Source organism: Dermacentor albipictus, unplaced genomic scaffold (genome assembly GCF_038994185.2).
Source record: "Dermacentor albipictus isolate Rhodes 1998 colony unplaced genomic scaffold, USDA_Dalb.pri_finalv2 scaffold_16, whole genome shotgun sequence".
Classification (NCBI taxonomy): domain Eukaryota; kingdom Metazoa; phylum Arthropoda; class Arachnida; order Ixodida; family Ixodidae; genus Dermacentor; species Dermacentor albipictus.
The window spans coordinates 5,893,398-5,913,171 of NW_027225570.1; the positions used below are offsets into that span (position 1 = coordinate 5,893,398).

Sequence of the window (19,774 nt, forward strand, 5' to 3'; positions counted from 1 at the left end):
ATTCGTTGGCGTACACCTAAATCTGAGCGGACGAGTGGTCTCGCATTTCGCCCCCGTTCGAAATTCGGTCGCCGCGTCCGGGATCGAACCCGCATCCTCGCGCTCGGAAACGTATTGCCACTTTCATCGTTCCTCTTGCGAAGGCACCGCTTCGCACTCTCGGATGCTGGTCGGAGAGGTGTCATTGTCATTGTCGTTTTGTCATTGTCCTCTAGTCGCGGTCGCAGACAGTGGTTCGGTTGGTGCGCAGACGTATTGCAGCAGTTCAGCACAAAGGTGGCGATGCATGGAAAACAGAGGAACAGTAATTGCCACAGCAAGTGAACTTCAGCAAAACAGAAAAAAAAGCGGGCGGCTGTAATTCAGTTGTAAGTCGTGTGTGCTTCCTCCTACTCGTGCTTCGTTTTCTTTTTCTTTCTTTCTTTCTATTTTTTGTTTTATTTTGCTACACGTAAATACGGTGACAGTAAATGAGCTGGAAGTGAGGCGCAGTTATCGGCCGACACGCAAACGAGAGTACTCGAGTTCGGTTCCAGCACGTGCGACTTTGCTCCTTTCTTGCATGCATGACGACGGTTCTCGTTGTCATGCCAACGTCTAGCCACGCCAACGGTGGCTTCTCTGCGCAAGCAAGGCTATTGCCGGAAAGCCAGCCGTCGAGCAAAGAAAAGGTACGCACGCCCGGACATTTCTCGACGCGAATCAGCAGTGCTGTACTGCGAAAAAAAAAAACTCCCAGTCGACAATCACGTACTGAATTTGTCCAGCCTTCATCGCGTACATTTTTTTCTTCGTTTACTCGTGCTCGCTGCTGATGTAATTATCTTAAACTCTAAATCAAGTTTACAACAGAGAAGAATGTGGGCAAAAATGCGAAAAAGGACAAACGAATGTATCAAAAGAAAGTTGCAGGTCATAGTGATCGCGGCAGTATGCAATCACATCATACTTCTGTTTTCGAGCCATATGGTAAAACCACACTTCCGGATTATAGGGCTTGCGTGTGGGAACGTGGATATTTCTGGACTGTTCCGTTCAAGTAGTTGCAAAAAAAGTAAGGGAAAATGGTCTGGCAGCACCGCAAGTAGTGTCCACCAACGCGTAGGCTTATCTTACCATCATGTCCCCCTATAGCGTAGATATGGCCTTCGATAACGGCATGCGGGGGAGATCGGAGACTCGGGCTCTCCTGATGTCCAGCAACGCCACTGGAAAAACAGAGAAGCAAAAGTCGGAAGAACGAGTCAGAAGGTGCGACACGTCTGCAGCGACCATGCGCGAAGGCTGGTATCCTCTATCGAGCTCGTGCCGAATTCTTTTGTTTTCGATAAGAGGAAGACATGAACGAAGATTTAATCATGCCATAGTAATCAAGCCGACACTCGTATACCGTGAGAGCAGGAATTGATAAGCCATTTCCGGCCAAATAAGTAAAACATAAGAAATTATTATTTTCATATATATACTTTTTGATTTACATAATACTGCCAGTCGCCTTTTAATGGCACCCAAAGCAGGGCAGGGTTACAATACATTGTAACAAAAGTAAAGAAATAAAAACGAGACAACTGACAATATGCGCGAATAAAAGTACTCTTTAGTGTGTCTTTTCATTAACCCAACAGCACGTAACTTGTAACATGTATTAGAGTTTACTAGGTACGGGGAGTGGGTCCACGACCAAGCGTCTTTTATTCAAATGTTGGTGGCGCCACCGTCGCATTCACCCGAATGAGCGGCTCCGCGCACCGGCCAGACGCGTGTCGCGTCGGAGGCTCTACCGCAGCTGCATGGACAGGCGTTTCACTCTGCGGTAGCTAGTTTCGTTCCTGGCTAGCGGAAACAGTGATTGCGTTCCACGCGGACGTGCAGTATTGAAAGGGAAGAGCGACGGAAATAGCGCAAGCGATGCAACAACGACGGCGAAGTATTTCGAGTAAAATGTGAGGCACAATCTGACGGGAGCGAGGTATAGAATTGCGCATATAGTCTATAGTACAAATAATAACTAACACTGTTGCAACCTTCCGACAGTGGCTAGAGTGCTATCTAGCGAGTAAAGGCGTACTGGAGGACAATTGCCCCCGGATGCCGACGCCGCCGATGAGGTAGATCACGTTCTTGCGGGCGACCGCCTTCAGGCCACGACGCGGCGAGGGCATAGTCAGCACCACAGTCCAGGCGCCGGTCGACGGGGCGTAACACTCCACGGTGTCCAGAGTCACTTCACCCGTGAATCCACCCACGCTGTGCAAGAGGGGGAGTGTCGTAATCATCTTCACCATCATATTAAGTGTACTGTGGGTATAGCGTTCTCATGCTATAGGATCGTTATTGACCCTTGTACTGCGTGAATACGAGGACCTTCTTTATTAGGCTTTAGAAATTCGCATTTATTACTGCACACGACACCACGAAGACCTGCGCAGAACTGCAATGGAACAGGCGGAAAACGGAAATGAAACAGATAAATGGTTTTCGGCGTTCACGTCACAGGTCCCACCAAGGCGCCTTGCAAGTGGTACTTTATGCATATGCAGTTGACTCCAGTTAGTTCTGCACTCAGTTAACTCGAATTTTCGCTTTATTCGAACGCATTGAGAAGACCTGGCAGGATCATATAAATCTTTATCTCGAACGTTATAGGGAAGTAATTCCGTACACATACTACGGAATGTGGCGAGTGAGCCGCGGTGTGCAAGTCAAGTTTAGAACACAGAAACGAGATAAAGACAACTCAATGAAATCAAGACGAAGTGCTTGATTCAAAAGTTCGCTTCAACTTCAATGCGTTTTCTCCCTATTGTTGCGCCACCCAATCTCCCCGAAATGTTCGTTTACGTTGTCCTGACCGCTATTAAATCGTAAACCTTCCGGAAAGCTACTTACTTCCCCATTACAAGATCGCAGTATTTATAAATAAATAAATAAATAAATAAATTGACAGTAGCATGGATACTGCAACACTTTAGCAGAACGTGTTCAACGGTAGTACTTCTTGTTGGGCTAGGTGGTGGAACATAACTATTAGAGGAGAGCACGGTAATGCACATGGGCAGATGAAGTATATACACAGGACGAGCACTTCCTGTCGATATATTTCATGCACCTACTGCCCATGCCCTGCCACTATAGTGTCACTGATGCACGTATCTCGAAAAAAGAAAGAAAGAAAGAAAGAAAGAAAGAAAGAAAGAAAGAAAGAAAGAAAGAAAGAGAGAAAGAAAGAAAGAAAGAAAGAAAGAAAGAAAGAAAGAAAGAAAGAAAGAAAGAAAGAAAGAAAGAAAGAAAGAAAGAAAGAAAGAAAGAAAGAAAGAAAGAAAGAAAGAAAGAAAGAAAGAAAGGAGATACCATCGACTCTATTTATTTCGACCCTTGCAGGATGGCAATATGTCGTCGAGTTATTCTAAATATCGAATTAAGAAATGGCTGGCAAAATTAACCGACTCAACATTGTTTTTGTGTATATTGCTTGACGTAGTCTGTAAAGTCCTTTTCTTGTTCGCCTTGAAGCGCGAATCACCCAGGATGCGGCGAAAAGCGCTGACACATTTAAACGCTGTCTTGGCTTTGGCCTGTCGCGCTCCTGTCAATGCCGTCGTCCGTGTGTGGTTCACAAACCTCGGCACTGTCGTCGGCGCTGATAAAATCCTCAAAAGAGACAAAAGAACAACGCCGTCTGGTGAATTTCTTGTGTTCTGAATGTTTTATTAACCACTAAGCGCGTGAGGGGCATCTGTGGGGGACTAATCAACCGAAAAGACATGCTATCGCGTTCGAAGTAAGCGAGTATTTCTTCCATAAGAATGTATATTATCTTGCCGGGTCTTTTCAGTGCGTTTGAATTAAGCGAAAAGTCGAATAATTCGAGTTAAATTAACTAGAATCGACTGCATATGCATCAAGTACCACTTAGAAAGCGCCTCGGTGGAACCTGTGACATGAACGCGGAAAACCATGTATCTGTTTCATTCCTCTTTTCCATCTGTTCTATTGTAGTTTTGCGCAGGTCTTCGAAGCGTCGTCTGCGGCATTACAGGCAAATTTCGAAGGCCTAATAAAGAAAACTTGGTAGTGGCGCTCTTCCTATCTGTTCATCAGCTGTCTATGTGTGTTAATTTACGCCTCTGTTTTAATAGCTACATTCAGTGGATTCTGTGGCATTCGCACATGACATTCAGTATTCGAACAGCAGGGCACCACCTTCTGAATTGTCGCCAAACCTTTTTGCTTCTGATATGATTCCTTGCGGTTCGATACATTTCCACAGCCGACTTCCCCTGCATTGTGCCAATTTACTATACTCTTTCTGTGGACCTGACAATGCTTACCACATTTTTCTATGCCAAAGGTCACGACGCTAGCGTAATAGCTATTCGTTGTAGCTTCCACATCTTATTTGTCATATACAGCTACTTAAGATACCTAGCCGCTCATATATTCTTATTTGTACAGCTCAGACGCTCTTCGAAGCATATTTTGCGAGCTTCTAAGGACGCCCAGCCCATGTCTCCGTGTACTGTTCAATTTGCATATTTCGGACACACTAGTAGTCTCCGAAAATTCCGGTGATTAACATCCAATGTCGACCGCACTTCACCGTATGGAATAAGAAAACGCAAGCCCGGGAACCATTAGCCCTGCCCCTTACTCCTGTACTTCACGTTCGGTGCTCCTCCGTAGAAGTCAATGGAACTCTAGCAAAGTCGATGGCGGCACCGTTTCTTGGCTGTCCTATGGTGTCCCTCGACTGACGCGGTTCTACAGTGAGGCTCCGCGGCGATTCCTTAACTAGAATTTAATGAAAATCTGCTGCTCTCGACGACAACGCATATGCACTGGCGCGAAGGCGTGTTTCTCCGGGGCAGCTCCTCGTTGTGTAGGATTCATCATGCGGCGTTAATGAAAGGCCTCAGAGATCGGGCGCCGCATGCAGGAAACGTCAAGAGCACTTCAGGTCTCGGACGCCCCGATTATTGAAGCTCAATTTGTTTTTCAGCCAAGGGACGCCTTGTTTAGGAAGGCGATTACATTACAAGGGGCTTACAGAAGAAGTTGACCTGCGAGCAGCAGGCAAGAAAGAAAATAATAATAACAATAATAAATACTGCGGGGACAATTACACATATATGCAAAAATGATTGGAGCGGTGAAAATAACAACCGCACGATTACATTATCCTGTGGCCACGTACTAATTTTTACACTAGGTTCGACCAGGGTAACGGCGAATAAAAAGCGGTACACTGACTGTTTAGTGGAACAAATGAAAACTTGCATAAAAATCAACGGTACGCTGGGACTTCGTGGTACGTGCGACCTCCCCGTTTTCAAGGTTAACCAACTCGACCATCATGGTTGTGAAAACACATCGCAAAGAAATCCACCCTGCCTGAGACGGAGCAGAAGTCCACATTGCCTCGATTTCAGTGAATACATCCAAAACGCAAGCCATTACTTTGCACGAGCGACTCGAAAGCCAGTTCTTTTCTTTTTTTTTTTCTTAATCCCAAAAGCGACCTCACATGTAGATGCGTCCGCAGGCCGCTGCGGCGCTGGCGTCGCTGCGGACCTCGTTCATGTCGGCCACCATGGACCACCGATTTTTCTTGACGTCATACCGCTCCACCGTCTTAAGGCGATCACGGCCGTCGAAACCGCCCATGGCGTAGATGTGGCCCTGCGACAACACGACGCCCCGTTTAAAGGACTGCTGTGTAATCTCACTTCATCTCAATTTGATTTTTAAAAAAACGAGCCATAGCGTAATCAAAGTGGTTGCGTCAAAGCAACCACAGGCATGAACAGCGTTCATATAATCTGTAAATAGTTGCTCGTTTACTGACTCGTACTTCGCGTAACTATATTGAACAGTATTGGAGACGACAGGCGCCCTAGTGGTGTGCCAGGAAGCCATGTACAGTGTGACGGATATGACGTCAATTTACGTATCGCACTCGGCATGATACAATTGTTTTTTCACATAATTCTGGAATAGCACGCTAGTTACGTTACGTTAGTTTAGGTTATGTGAAAAGTACCTGGCAGCCACTACGGCCGGCTCGGGATAGGCTGAGTCCGGGTGGTACGTCACTTCCTGCGAGCTGTAATAGCGGCACTCTTACATCCGCTGTCAAAGCTGTGAGTAGCGCTGACTCACCCATTCCAAATCCGGAGACCACTGAGCACATGCTGATGGAATGCCAAGGGATTCAACCATCGAGACCAGTACACAACGTACGCATTCTAGAAGCGCTTGGATTTAAAGCGGACGGAAACATCAACCTATCAGCAGCCGAGGTGAGCCAGAGGTGTTTGGAATATTGGTGGAAAAAAAAGCAGGGAATAGATTGACACGACCGGATCACGTACTGACATAGGTAGTGGTACACAGAAGACAAGAGAAGTTTTGAGGAAAGAAAGGAAATGAGGTTAAGGAGATGTGCACAAGAGTGCTGGGATAGAAAACATGTGCAGCATACCTGATTTAATCAAGCAGGCTGGGTGACTGTTTCTCACCGCCCCGTTTCAAAGGGGATGCCAATAAATCATCATCGAGGCCTCAGAGATTGGGTGCACGCGGCGCCCATTCTCCGATGCCATGCGCTAATCTTGCCAACGCTCGGTCACGTGGCTGCTGCTTCGTGGCGAGTTCTGACCGTTTTTAAGCAGAATTACGCGCCATCGGTATCGAGCGCGGCTTTGTTTAAGCGTACGTTTTTCGATCTCCCGCGCCGATCGAGAGAGCAGCATGCGTCAGTATACGACTGTATTGGAGCCTCTCCCCTTTTAGCGATTTACCGCTTACAACGATGTGCAGTTCTCCACAAATATCGCTCGTTTTCAGGAGGTGTTTATCGCATCTGTGAACCGCGTTTGAGATACACGGTGGACCCCATGCGGAGTCAAGCCTGTTTCTCGGGCGCCGTTTCTGGGTCACGACAAACCTAAACGTAACAATGATTTTTTTGCCCAATGGTATACGTGTGCGAGAGTTTGACACTGCGCAAACTGCAATATTATGTACAGGCGGAAAACACTCTGAACATACAGCAGCATTTTTTTTCTTCTAAATAATCCTTCGGTGAAAAAAAGCACGCAAGAAATTACCAATTCTAAAGCCTTGCGGTAAAACAAAGCGCCGCAAGATGCCGCTTCTACCGAGTGACCGCCTTAAGAGGAAGCTTTAGCTCGGGCCCAACTCCGACGCGGCCTATTCAAATGCATGTAAAACTCAAAAACGTTTTTCTGCGATAACCCCTTGACCGATTTTAATGAAATTGGCTGCAGTTGAGAGGGAAAGTTATTGTAGTGACTGTTGGAAGTGTAATTTTGATTTAGGGTTTGAATTTTGTTTTAAAACATTTTCAAATATTCGACAGTTTGAAAAAAAATAGAAGCACGAAGTTTACAAATTCATCGCTTTGCATCAAGAACAGGCATCGCGGTTCTGCAAAAGACATCAATTAGATCACTCAAAGCGGACAAATTAGATATGTCGTTTCACATCTTACGTGAATGTGTTACGTCGTTTACAAGTGTTCTGCAAAAGCTGTATTTCCATATTACTAAATATTTTAGATTCATGTGTAACCATCAATTTTGTCCGCTTTAGATGTACTATTAGATGCACTTCACAGAATTGTGATATCATTCTTCATTGCTGAGTTAGAGTGTTGTAAACCTGGCAGTCCCGTTTTCTGAAAATCTTTGATTTTTGGCAATCTTTAAAAAAAAATGGCCTCAATAAAACATTCGAAACCAAAAGTCACTAGATTTAAATTTCTTTTCTTTTAAATGCAACAAACCTCGTCAAATTTGGTGCAGTGGTTGCCGAGAAAAACGAATTCTCCTTTTACACGTATTTAGATAGGAGCACCCGTGCAAAAGCTTCCTCTTAAACGCGAAGGACGCGGCAAAGAAGAGACGGGACCTGTCATTGCGATGACCACGTATGACGAAAACCGAGCAGCCCGCATTTCCCCTCTATGGAAGATGTCGCTACCAGCGCTACGCTGGTGGCGCAAACGTTCGCCATGTTCCAGAATTTCAAAATGGGGCACGACACCCGGCGGCATAGAGTTTTTCACTACAACACCTAGAGGGTAATCTGGCGCCGCCGTCTATGGGAGTTTCTTAAGCGGGCACCGTGCCGTCATGGGAATGACCGCATATGTGTCTGCGAGGCTCGCGTTGGCTGGTGTTGTAAGAGGCTTCGTCTAAAACGTGGATATGGCTACGCAAATAACGCGTTTTCAAAGTGAAATCTTCATAAAATGTTTCCATTCACGCATATTACATCTTTACTCACCCACGATGCATGACCGAGCGAAGAAAAGCAAGAACAGATGACCAACTGTTTCGAAGCGAGCGCGAACCTTGTCGTCTGTCCTCCAACTTTAGCGGCCGGCTGATACTTTCTACATAACATGTAGTCGTACACACAATAAAAAGTTCTCATAGTTAAACAAAACATGTTTTCGCGTAATAATAAAGCTAAAGCAGCTTTTCACGTGCTGTTTCAGTAGAAAATGAATCATTGTGACAGACGGAATGGTACTTGCCAAGCGCGTCTTCAAGGCGTCCTGTCTCTACGAGAACGATGCCAATCCGAATCCACAATATACCGGCATTCCCATGCATACCACAGCGCAGCAGCGCCAGATTTCCCTCTAGGTAATGTAGTGAGAAACTCTATGCCCGGCGGTATATATGTATATATATAGTGCTCGCCTGGAGTACGGCGACGCTGACGTAGCAGCGCGCGAACGCCATGTGCGCCTTGGCGCTCCACCGGGCCTGGTGCACGTCGAAGCAGACGACCGAGTGGTAGCAGACGCGGCCGTCGCAGCCGCCCACGAAGTAGACGCACTGGCCGATCACCGCGGCACCGTGGTACGCCCTGCGGCCGCCGCACGGCGCATGCGGGCGAATGCCTTTAACAATGCTACAACTGCAAGGCTAATCCCAACGGTAGCCTACAACCACTCAACTAAAAAAACTCAACAATGCTAGAGCGTTTTGCTGCGTGCTTCCATCAGGCACTCAACCTTCCCCCTGACCGCTTTCCTTCTTCCTCCCTCTCCCTCATTTCAGAATTAAACTGTGTACACAACCTGCGACGAGCCCCGTCCATTCGTGCCCACCTTTATCTTGCTAAAGTGCCCCAAACGCTCGCGATAGCAACGGCAGTATCCATGTCTCCTGTGGCACAGTATTGTGGCTCCACCTATAGAGTGTACTCGACAAATCGCGGCCGTTGCCTCGGAGATTTGGATATGTACACCCTTGCGTTTCCCCCGCATCTCATTTCGCTTGATTGGACATGTGACAAACAAGAGGCTTCAGACAAAGTGACACGAACCAGCGCGAGCATCGTGATTAGCTGTCACAAATAAAAGCGCTCGTCAAAGCCGTTTTCTCACCCGCCGTGGTTGCTCAGTGGCTGTGGTGTTGGGCTGCTGAGCACGAGATCGCGGGATCGAATCCCGGCCACGGCGGTCGCATTTCGATGGGGGTGAAATGCGAAAACACCCGTGTTCTTAGATTTAGGTGCACGTTAAGAACCCCAGGTGTTCAAAATTTCCGGGGTTCTCCACTACGGCGTGCTCCATAATCAGAAAGTGGTTTTAGAACGTAAAATCCCATAATTAAACTAATTAATGAAGACCGATTTCTCCACGATGCGAAGCCGTTTCACTTATTTCCATTGTTTAGCGGGCGGCAACCATCATCTCCGTATCTATTTACGCGCGTAACGTCTCAGCCAGGCGGCGAATCACTCTAACGAGTTGTCCTGCCCTAGCACAACGTGAAAGCATTTTTGTCGCCAAAACTATGTATACGCGCGAGAATATTTCAGTGCGTGAGCGAACGACAGAGTGGACGCATTACCTGGGCGGGGTGTTCTGGTTGCCCATCACGCGCCATTTGGCCGTGCGGCAGTTGTACGTGAGCATCCTGTTGGTAGTGGCCATCGTCCAGCCGCCGAAAAGGAACAAGATGTCCTTGGGCAAGCGAGGCGTGAGCCACAGCTTCGGGGACAGGTCTACGCCGGCAACTTCGCCAACAACCATGGATTGCCGGGACAGCGTCTGCGTTAAAAATAAAACGTTTTGAGCAGGTTGCCCGACGAACTGCAGGACGCGCCGATTTGGCGGAAATCCGGACAAGGGCTGAAACAACAACCACTATGCGCGACGTACAATACACTCTGTCACTGCAGACGGTTTAACCAGTGAGGACACGATTTCTTATTGAATTGACGTATCATATTTTACTCATATTCCGTTCCTTATTGGCGTGCAACGCTGTGGAAGCTACGCAAGAACCTGGGTCATCAAAATGCATTACTCTTCGCGCTTAGTGGTTAAACTCCCGCGGTCACAGCTGTACACGTGCGAGCTTTCCCGCGAGGCTTCCGCGATGGGCTGGCAATGTGAAACCAGAAAAGTTAGACAACGAAAAGCAAAATGATTTAAAGCAGTGCATTAACAGCCGCATGACACAGTTCTCTTGCCGGCGCCTTATAACCAGCATGTGAGTCAGCAGATAGCTTAGTACTCGGAATTTGAAGATAAGGTCACGTGATGGCACTACCACCACTGCTAGCTGCTCGCATCCATATAGGCGGGAGCGGTAGGATCAAGGGATTTTGCGGTGCGAGAACCTCGAGAGACGGCAATGTATTCTGGAAGCATGGATGACACTATAGCTTGACAAGTCTTCGTAGCTTCATTTACATGTTTCGTTTTCTATGCTGCATTGACTTGAAGAGTTCGCCTGTCTTTCTAGATTTTATGATCACGAGAATCGCTAATTCGGTATTTCTAATCATCCAATCACCTGTAATTTGTGTATAGGTGCTTATAACGAAACCTAGTGACTCTGCGGGTTGCATGGGTCACGTGCGATAATAGCACAGAGTCTGCATACGGCGTTTGCAACTGTGCACTAACGGAGCACGACATATATTGCCGACGCAGCATGCACAAACATCCCTATAACAGCACATGCATTACATTTGCATTTCGCGTGTGCTACCCATACTAGCACGTGTATCATGCTGGAACGCGTCATACGTTTCTGGCGAGCAAGCCTACAGCACACGTATACCTACATCGCGATAAATGCGTCACCAACTGCACGCCAATACGATCGCAAATAGCATTGTCTCGATCAGCGAAAACTTCGAGCAAGTGCAAGCTGTGCAGCAGAGTAGCAGCTGACCTGGTGAATCACGCTCAGCACTTCCAGGCTGTTTCTATCACCCTGGACTTGTTCGTTGGTGATGACTTTCTCGAAGTCCCTGCAACAAGAGGGGCTTGAAGAGATGCGGATCAGCAGGTGACCCGGCTTCTGGGGGCCCCGCATAAGCGCTACTGCAAACAACAATTTTCGAAACAATTCCGATTTCCGGCACCTAGAAGCTGAACACGTGACACACGCCCACATGTCGCCTCCATCCATCCATCCATCCATCCATCCATCCATCCATCCATCCATCCATCCATCCATCCATCCATCCATCCATCCGTCCGTCCGTCCGTCCGTCCGTCCGTCCCAATCCAATCCAATTCCACTACTCCAATCCACTACTCCACTCCACTCAACTCTAATCCATCCATCCATCCATCCATCCATCCATCCATCCATCCATCCATCCATCCATCCATCCATCCATCCATCCATCCATCCATCCATCCATCCATCCATACGTTCAGTGGCTCGACTGTGACGTCATGAAATGGAATGAGATCACGTGCGTGACGACAAAGCCGACGCAACGCGCAGCCGTCGCTTCAGTCTAAAGACGCGTGGGTGAGGGTGCGCTCACGTGACAGAACACCGTATGAAGCGCACGAGCGGCAGGAACTTGGCGAGGTAAACCGTCCTGCCGGTCATGTCGGCGGAGATCCACTTGAGAATGGCGGGGAACGTGTCCTCCAGCTCCTTCGGAGCGTACAACCGGTTGTCTTCCAGGAGTGTACGCAGCTCCTCTGGTGTCAGGGCGTGGAACTGGGCGCTGTTCTTCCACACCTGCAATCGCATGGACCCTCTCCAATCTCTACGAAGTGGACCACGGACATCCGGCTCCGTCCAATGATATCACCATGAACCGCAGCATTGACAATAGTGAAAAGTTTCCTAGAAAAGTTACTAGAGTGATTTAACACTGCGGTCGTTGAACAACCACGGATAGGACGTGCAGTACGTGAATTTGTCTAATATTCGTGTTTGCGATTTCGGACGTTATCGAGTCTTTATCTTTCCGAAGTTCAAAGCAACTATTTTTTTGTTTGTTTCCTATGATGCATCAAGGGAAACGAGTTTCTACGAGAATGGGAAATGCGAAATGTTAACTTTATAATGCATTATTTAGTTGAAAATGATTCATTTCAACACCCTTACCTCGCTGAAGTTCCGAACGAGATAGCGAAAAGATTCTCCGGCAAGGTTCTCGTATCCGCAACGGGAGGCCAGGTGGTAAGTGTCGACGCAGCTCTCCGGTTCAAGATTCTGCTTAAGGGTGTTCAGACAGTGATCCCGTATCTGGATTAACTGCGCCGTCAAAATCAAATCGGAGGAAGTCTCTGCTGAGCTTCGGGAAACTTTGTATATAGTCTTAAAGAGCAAAATACGAAAGTCAATGAGCGTGGTTGCAAAAAAAAAAAAAGAAGACAGGCTACACCCTCTTTCTGCACACTGATTTCACTGACAAAGCGGAGGAGAATTGCGTACTGACAGATGTGTTCTTCGTTAGTGTACTCTAGGTCGATTGGATTAATTTGTGAAGTTAATCGTCCCGAAGCCACACCGCGGCTAGTAGAGCCGGCGTAGTTGAGGTCTTGGTAGTAATTTCAACCACCTGACATTTTCTTTGATAATGTGCAGCCGAATCTAAGCACTTGCTCCCTCTTTTGATGCCTCAAACGAGGCCGTCGTTTTGACGCCGAGTTTGATACATCAAAATGCCGATTTAAGCTCAGAGATTTTTAAGCAGAACCGTCATTGCATATTAGTATACGGGAGTTAAGTTTCGCCTGTGGATAGCTGAACGAACCGATTACTCATTAGTTAGTTACAATACCAGCTAAGTTTTAACTCAACAGTTCAGCGTTTCCTGCACAAAGCGAACAAACGTGCTCCCCACTGCCAGAAATAAAGGCGAACAAGTTGCTGCAATTTTCTTTCAGGTGGAACAGCGAGCATTACAGCGCTAAACTGCGCTCGATCTGTATGCACGTGCCGTTTCGTCAGTCGACAACAGCAGGTGAGCAAACACGATGGTCCACGAAGCAGCGATCACGTTCTGCTATAGGTGCACAATTGGGTGCGCAGACTTCGACGATTTCGAATGTTGAGTGACATTCGCCGAAGATGTAACCACTTGAATAGGTCGCATTTATAGGCTGGCACTGAAGAAACATAGTTTCTTGTTTTGGGGCAAGCCCATGACACGTCGAGCGTCTTTATATACGCTGTTCTTATCTGAAAACAAAAGATTCAGCAAAATTGAAGTACATTTTGTGCCTACTGCTGCAAACCGCGAGATGTTCGTTGACCGAATTTCGAGGCAAGATTTCATGTTGTGGTTGCTGGTAGTGCAGCGTGACACAGCATAACTCATCGCAATGCTATACTTGTCTGGTTTGTTAAACAATAAAATAGCAATAGTAAATAAAATAAATGTGACGTTGCCTTCGCTGGGGTCCCTGATGTCTACATTCGACTTTCAAGGGCATGCTTTGCCGTAATGCAGGTGACACAATTGGCTAGGTGACGTTACAGACGCCATGCTTTTTTAGGCACCACTCATCGCGAGTGTCTCATTTCGGTAGCTTGACAGACTAAGCAAACAAAAAGTGAAGTGTGTTATACGATCAGTACCATAACGTGGCCCCTTTCGATGCTGCCTGCTGTCTCACAGCCGAGGCTAGCCGCGTCACCTGTAACTAACTCAAGAGTCCCTCCATCCTGCCTGCTGCATTCTAACATGCTTTCAGCGGTTACACCCGGTCGCCACACTCCCTGCGTGTTATGCAACTCCCAACCCTACTAACACAGTCAGGAAAGGTATATCTCCCCTTCAGCTAGACTTCCCACCGCGCCTGCGCTGCGCAAATATATAAACACATGTTCAAAAAATTCGAGTTGCCATCATCGCGGTTTGCAATCGCCGCCATTAAAGCCGTGACCTCGGCCCGTTGCTTAGAACGCTGGCCGGTGATCACGGTAGACGTGGGGCGTGCTAACGGCAACGCTTCCGAGATGCGTGCCATCCTCCTAGAAACGAAGACTCAGAAGCGCCTCGGGTAGCTCGCGGCTTCTCGGCGAGCTCGAGCACATTGCCGACATTGTGCAGACCGATGTGCTCGTGCAGCGGAACGTGGTAGGCGAAGTCGACGAGCAGCTTGATCATCTCGTTGTTCAGGTCTCCCACCACGACCCGGATGGGCGGGGCCGACTCGTTCTTCCGTTTCCGGTCGGGATTTGTGCCTTCCTCGGCGAGAGTGAAGAGCGCGTAGCAGCCCGAGTACCTGCATCGCAGAGGGACCGACATGGTGACTTACCAGAGGGTGCAAAACAGGAACAAAAGGAGTTCTGGTAGCTCCTTTCTTTTTTTTACAAAAGCTTAAGTTCCTCCCTTATACTTGATTCGCTATTGGAATGTTTGAGATTCGGGCCTTCCTTGGCGAGAGTGAAGAGAACGTAGCATACAGAACACCTTCACGCGAAATGACCGATAGTGACAACGTAGCGCTTGGCCATTACGTATCCGCGATGAACAAAACGAGTTCCTGCAACTTATCTTTTTTTTTTTAACCGCAGAAGCCACAATGGAACAGAAACGCCTGAATTGGTAGAAGACAAGCGAGTTCATAAAGACGCACGTCCCTCATTTTGCCCACCTTGAAGATAGCGTGCGCATTGCATGCTAGCACCGCAGGCGCTTGTTCTTTCCCCCGCGCGCCATGTGGCCTCGGTTGGCTGGCTGTGCCTAGTGAAATTGTTGTTGTTGTTGTTGTCCCCTCAAAACAGGAAATTGCACAAGCTACTCTGGGGGATCGATCATGAATCAGGCGGTGCAAGAGTTTAAAAAACATAGATTAATTTAAGGGAAAATAAATCGAAACTAAATTTGCAACTCACAATGGTGAAATGAAAGTTAATAGTGAAGTCAAGTCAGTTTTATTAACATCATTATGATTTGGGTAGGCTCAGGCAAAAAAGCGAACCATTTTCGCTTGAGGGAGCCCGAGCCCCCCTACATGGCATACAACAAGGTCAAAAGTTTCAAAAAATGTACAAAATCCACACACACTACATAACAGAATATAATACAAGAAATTCAGAACAATCGATATAAACTCTTGGTACATGCTCATAATAATAATGGATATGGAATATTACAGTAAATACCTCTTCGTCGTCGTCTTCTTTCAGTCTCCGCAACCCCCAATAATGCTTTGCGCGTTAACTAGCCCAAACCTCAGTCTCAGAGCTACAAAATTTTGCTTCGTACTTATTCAGCCTCCGAACGTTAATTATGCTGCTGTGTTGACGATTAGCGCCACTGCACCACTATTTTTGTAGCCATCTCCTATTCCTCTTTTGTTCCTCCCTTTCCCTTTCCCATGTGCGGAGTAGCACGTTAAAGCGCACAAACTCGAGCCGACCTCGCCGTCTTTCTACAAATTAATTCCGCAACTAATAGACGCTGTTTAAAACATGGCGCCCATGACATTTCTGGTTCTGCAATTGCTTCCGGCTCCTGCAGCCATCGAAAGTATACCATTCGGTAATTTGTTTCTACTACTCTGAGGCGGGAGATCCGCACTTGAGTTTTTTTTCGTATTTGCCCTGGCGTCGTGCGCATGCGTGAGTTGCGAGAGGGACCTATGGGGACTTTTGCTGAAGGCTTTCACGAGACTGGGGGACCTTTTGCTGGGCATTCTTGCTTGTATACACACAAACAAAAACAAAATGTGCGCTTGCCTACTTAGTACAGAGGAAGGTGCACTTTGCTCGATACCCCGCGTGTAAGCGCCGCTTAAACTTCTATCCAAACGGGGCCATAACGGCCTGTGCAGGGTCTGCAATAGCGAAGCGGCAGTTGTTTGTTGTCAGCGGGTGATCCGTCTCACTGTGGCACACGTGGCCCAAGGATGGATGGATGGATGGATAAAACTTTATTGAATCTATTTGAATGCGGTTGGGTTCCTAGACGTCTGGGAGCCCCCTGGCCGACATCTCTAGGCAAGCACGGTCCACCAGCCGGAGCTGGTCATCCGAGCAAGTGGCCCGAAGAGCGGCCTCCCACGAGGAAAAGGAAGGGTTGGGAATAGGCTCTACCGCCATGGGCGTGGGGCAGCTCCACAGACAGTGGGAAAGGTCTGCCCGGGGCGCTCGGCAGGTGGTACATTGTGGATTATGGAGACCAGGGTGAAATAAATGCGCCAGATATGGAGAAATAAATGCTCTGGTCTGGATCTGGCGCTGGCCCAAGGCTTCACGCTTCGCTGTGCGTCTTCAGCGCTCTGCTAGTACCACGGCACCTCGGCGACAGAAGGAATATATGTGTGTCACATGGGCTCGCTTTTCACATGCGCCGCCAAGCTATGCGCACGAACTTAGGTATAATCTGCGAATGAATATTTTCACAATGAACCGCTGGCGAAACGCGCATGCAATCGAGTGCATATATACGAGCCGGGACGCGTGGCCGGTCACTCGAAAAACGCTGAAAAAGAAAAAAGAAAGAGTACGCAACGGCGCGTCGTTATCTCCTAAGCGTATACCGGCCGTTTCGCACGGCACGTCTCTACGCAGGACGTAACATTAAAAAAAATTAAATTGTGGGGTTTTACGCGCCAAAACCACTTTCTGATTATGAGGCACGCCGTAGTGGGGGACTCCGGAAATTTCGACCACCTGGGGTTCTTTAACGTGCACCTAAATCTAAGTACACGGGTGTTTGCGCATTTCGCCCCCATCGAAATGCAGCCGCCGTGGCCGGGATTCGATCCCGCGACCTTGTGCCAGCAGCCCAACACCATAGCCACTGAGCAACCACGGCGGGTAGGACGTAACATGGAACCGACAAACTCGTCGCGATTCAGTTTCGCCTCGCTCGGGTCGAAATCACGCAAACTAAACTCGTCACGTCCGAGTCACAAAATAATCGGCTTCTTGTACTTTGTCTAAACGCGGCAGTTGAGCCGGAAACGTCCAGATGGACCAGCCGGTCACGTCGACCAGCACATTTCGAGACCACGTGCAAACGAGTCCGGACACTGTGGGCTTGTGTACTTAAGGGCCGGTGCTTCATTTGTGAACAAAGAGCGACACGCGAATACCGCGCTCGTATGCATACGCACGACAATCCAACAAATAAAAAAAATTCAGGGGCGATTCAGCAGTAAATCCGAGAGAAAATGGCTTAACATTACATCGCACCTCTAAGAGGTACTGGATCCATGCCTTATACTGCGGTTGCCACATTGCATATGTTTTTCGGGAGCTCACTCGACACACGTCCTCACCTCTTCGAGGAGCGAAGTGCAACTGACGGTGGTGCGGAGCAGGCCACCATCAGTTGCACTATATACCCCTATCACGTGATCTGCTTCCCACACTTCACATGCTTTTTTTCTTTTTCACTTTGAAACTCCTAATGTTCACGCATTAAAAGGCAAGCGGGAACGTCACTAACTTGGTAGCCAACACGAGCCGATGCGCCCAGATCTCCAAACCATCGGTAGCCTGGAACACGACGTCACAGAACTGACGTATCTTCCTCTGATCTCGAAGTCCAGGCATAAGCCTGGCCACCACGCCAGGTGTGAAACCACACTGCCGGCCAACGTCGTGGAAGAGCTGCGCTGCCTCGAGCTCCACGGTGATCATGTCACTAACGCCGGTCTTGTCGGCATCGTCGTCGGCGTGCACGACTTCGACGGCGGCGCACATCTCTGTCTTACCAGGAATAATAATAATAATATTTGGGGTTTTACGTGCCAAAACCACTTTCTGATTATGATGCACGCCGTAGTGGAGGACTCCGGAAATTTCGACCACCTGGGGTTCTTTAACGTGCACCTAAATCTAAGCACACGGGTGTTTTCGCATTTCGCCCCCATCGAAATGCGGCCGCCATGGCCGGGATTCGATCCCGCGACCTCGTGCTCAGCAGCCCAACACCATAGCCACTGAGCAACCACGGCGGGTATCTTACCAGGAAGGATCGGCGGTTAGGGCAGAGGCTACCGAGCGAGTGAGCTGGCCACAAGCAAGGGCTGCCCAGCCGGCCACAGCCCGCCGCGTCATCGGCACTCTTGGAGATAGCAGCACACCGGTCCGATCGAGTCGACTAAGGCATGTGCCTGGGGCTTGACGCTTCAAGTATACCGCTACCGGCTATTTGAACGCGCTGCGTGACACGCGCTTCCCGACTATCTCGTCTCCGCCATCGTTGATGCTGCTGTTATTGCTGTTGTTGCCATATAGAGTTTCTCACTATAACACCTAGTGGCTAATCTGGCGCCACCGTCTATGGGAGTTTCTTGAGGGGGCACCGTGCCGTCATGGGAATGACGGTATATGTGTCTGCGAGGCTCGTGTTGGCTGGTGTTGCAAGAGGCTTCGTCTAAAACGTGGATATGGCTACGAAAATAACGCGTTCTCAAAGTAAAATTTTCATAAAATGTTTCCATTCACGCATATTACATCTTTACTCACCCACGATGCATGACCAAGCGAAGAAAAGCAAGAACAGACGACCAACTGTTTCAAAGCGAGCGCGAACCTTGTCGTTTGTCCTCCGCCTTTAGCGGCCCGCTGATACTTTTTACGTTACATGTAGTCGTACACACAATAACAAGTTCTCATAGGTAAACAAAACATGTTTTCGCGTAATAATAAAGCTAAAAAATCTTTTCACATGCTATATCTAGTAGAAGATGAATCATTGTGATAGACGGAACGGTACTTGCCAAGCGCGTCTTCAAGGTGTCCTGTCTCTACGAGAACGATGCCAATCCGAATCCACAATATACCAGCATTCCCATGAATACCACAGCGCAGCAGCTCCAGATTTCCATCTAGGTAATATAGTGAGAAACTCTATGGTTGTTGCTACTGTAGCATGATGATATAGAGAGAATCGGTCATAATGCCAGGGTTCTGTGGCGACGTCTCTTTCTCAACGCCTGTTCCGGTTGTTCCCTTTAGGATTCGTGTAATCATACTCGACAAAAAAAAAGGAAGGTCGTAGTGAAATCTGCTCTGCAGGATGTTTTGATGAAACAATAACTGTAACAGCTGGGGGTAAATTATGCTGGCCGAGGTTCTGCTGAAGTAGCTGCGGGATGCAGAGTTGCACACATTTTAACGCGTGAGCATCTAGATTGTCAAAATGAAAAAAAAAATTGTGTGTGTCTATGTGAAGAGTGGGAAGCCGATAACGTGCTATTGGCAGAGTGAGTATGAGAGAGCTTCGAAGAGCGTATATATATATATATATATATATATATATATATATATATATATATATATATATATATATATATATATATATATATATATATATATATAAACACCTGCACTTAACAAGTTTGCCAACAGCATCGCATGGCGCCCTTTGCCGATACGGTCAATAAGAACGTCCAGAAACGTAAAGCAACCTTTCTTCCTTTTCATCCAAGGTAAATTAGATACTAGCCTAAATAGAGTGGTCCAAAACTCATGTAACATAATTGCCACGAATTGTGCGA

The 19,774-nt window shown here is 47.8% G+C and overlaps 1 protein-coding gene across 11 annotated transcripts in view; it reads right to left on the reverse strand.

Moving 5' to 3' along the window:
• LOC139051925 (kelch-like protein 10) overlaps nucleotides 1–18,463 on the reverse strand; it is a 47,919-nt gene extending 29,456 nt beyond the window's left edge. For 4 of the 11 annotated variants that reach the window (XR_011509606.1, XR_011509609.1, XR_011509610.1 and 1 more), the window contains exons 1-9: nucleotides 17,716–17,983; nucleotides 12,411–14,539; nucleotides 11,836–12,038; nucleotides 11,229–11,307; nucleotides 9,894–10,093; nucleotides 8,733–8,901; nucleotides 5,525–5,679; nucleotides 2,069–2,247; nucleotides 1,117–1,208 (exon numbers count right to left, since the gene is read on the reverse strand). Coding sequence is in view for 1 of the 11 variants with exons in the window: in XM_070528958.1 (XP_070385059.1) it covers nucleotides 1,129–1,208; nucleotides 2,069–2,247; nucleotides 5,525–5,679; nucleotides 8,733–8,901; nucleotides 9,894–10,093; nucleotides 11,229–11,307; nucleotides 11,836–11,903 (930 nt within the window). In the remaining 10 variants the exon portion in view is untranslated. Of the gene's footprint in view, nucleotides 1–1,116; nucleotides 1,209–2,013; nucleotides 2,248–5,524; nucleotides 5,680–8,732; nucleotides 8,902–9,893; nucleotides 10,094–11,228; nucleotides 11,308–11,835; nucleotides 12,039–12,410; nucleotides 14,540–14,911; nucleotides 15,026–17,715; nucleotides 17,984–18,237 lie in introns of those variants that run through there. The other 7 variants (XR_011509611.1, XR_011509612.1, XR_011509607.1 and 4 more) reach the window with 7 other exon arrangements.
• Between the last annotated feature and the right edge of the window lie 1,311 nt (nucleotides 18,464–19,774).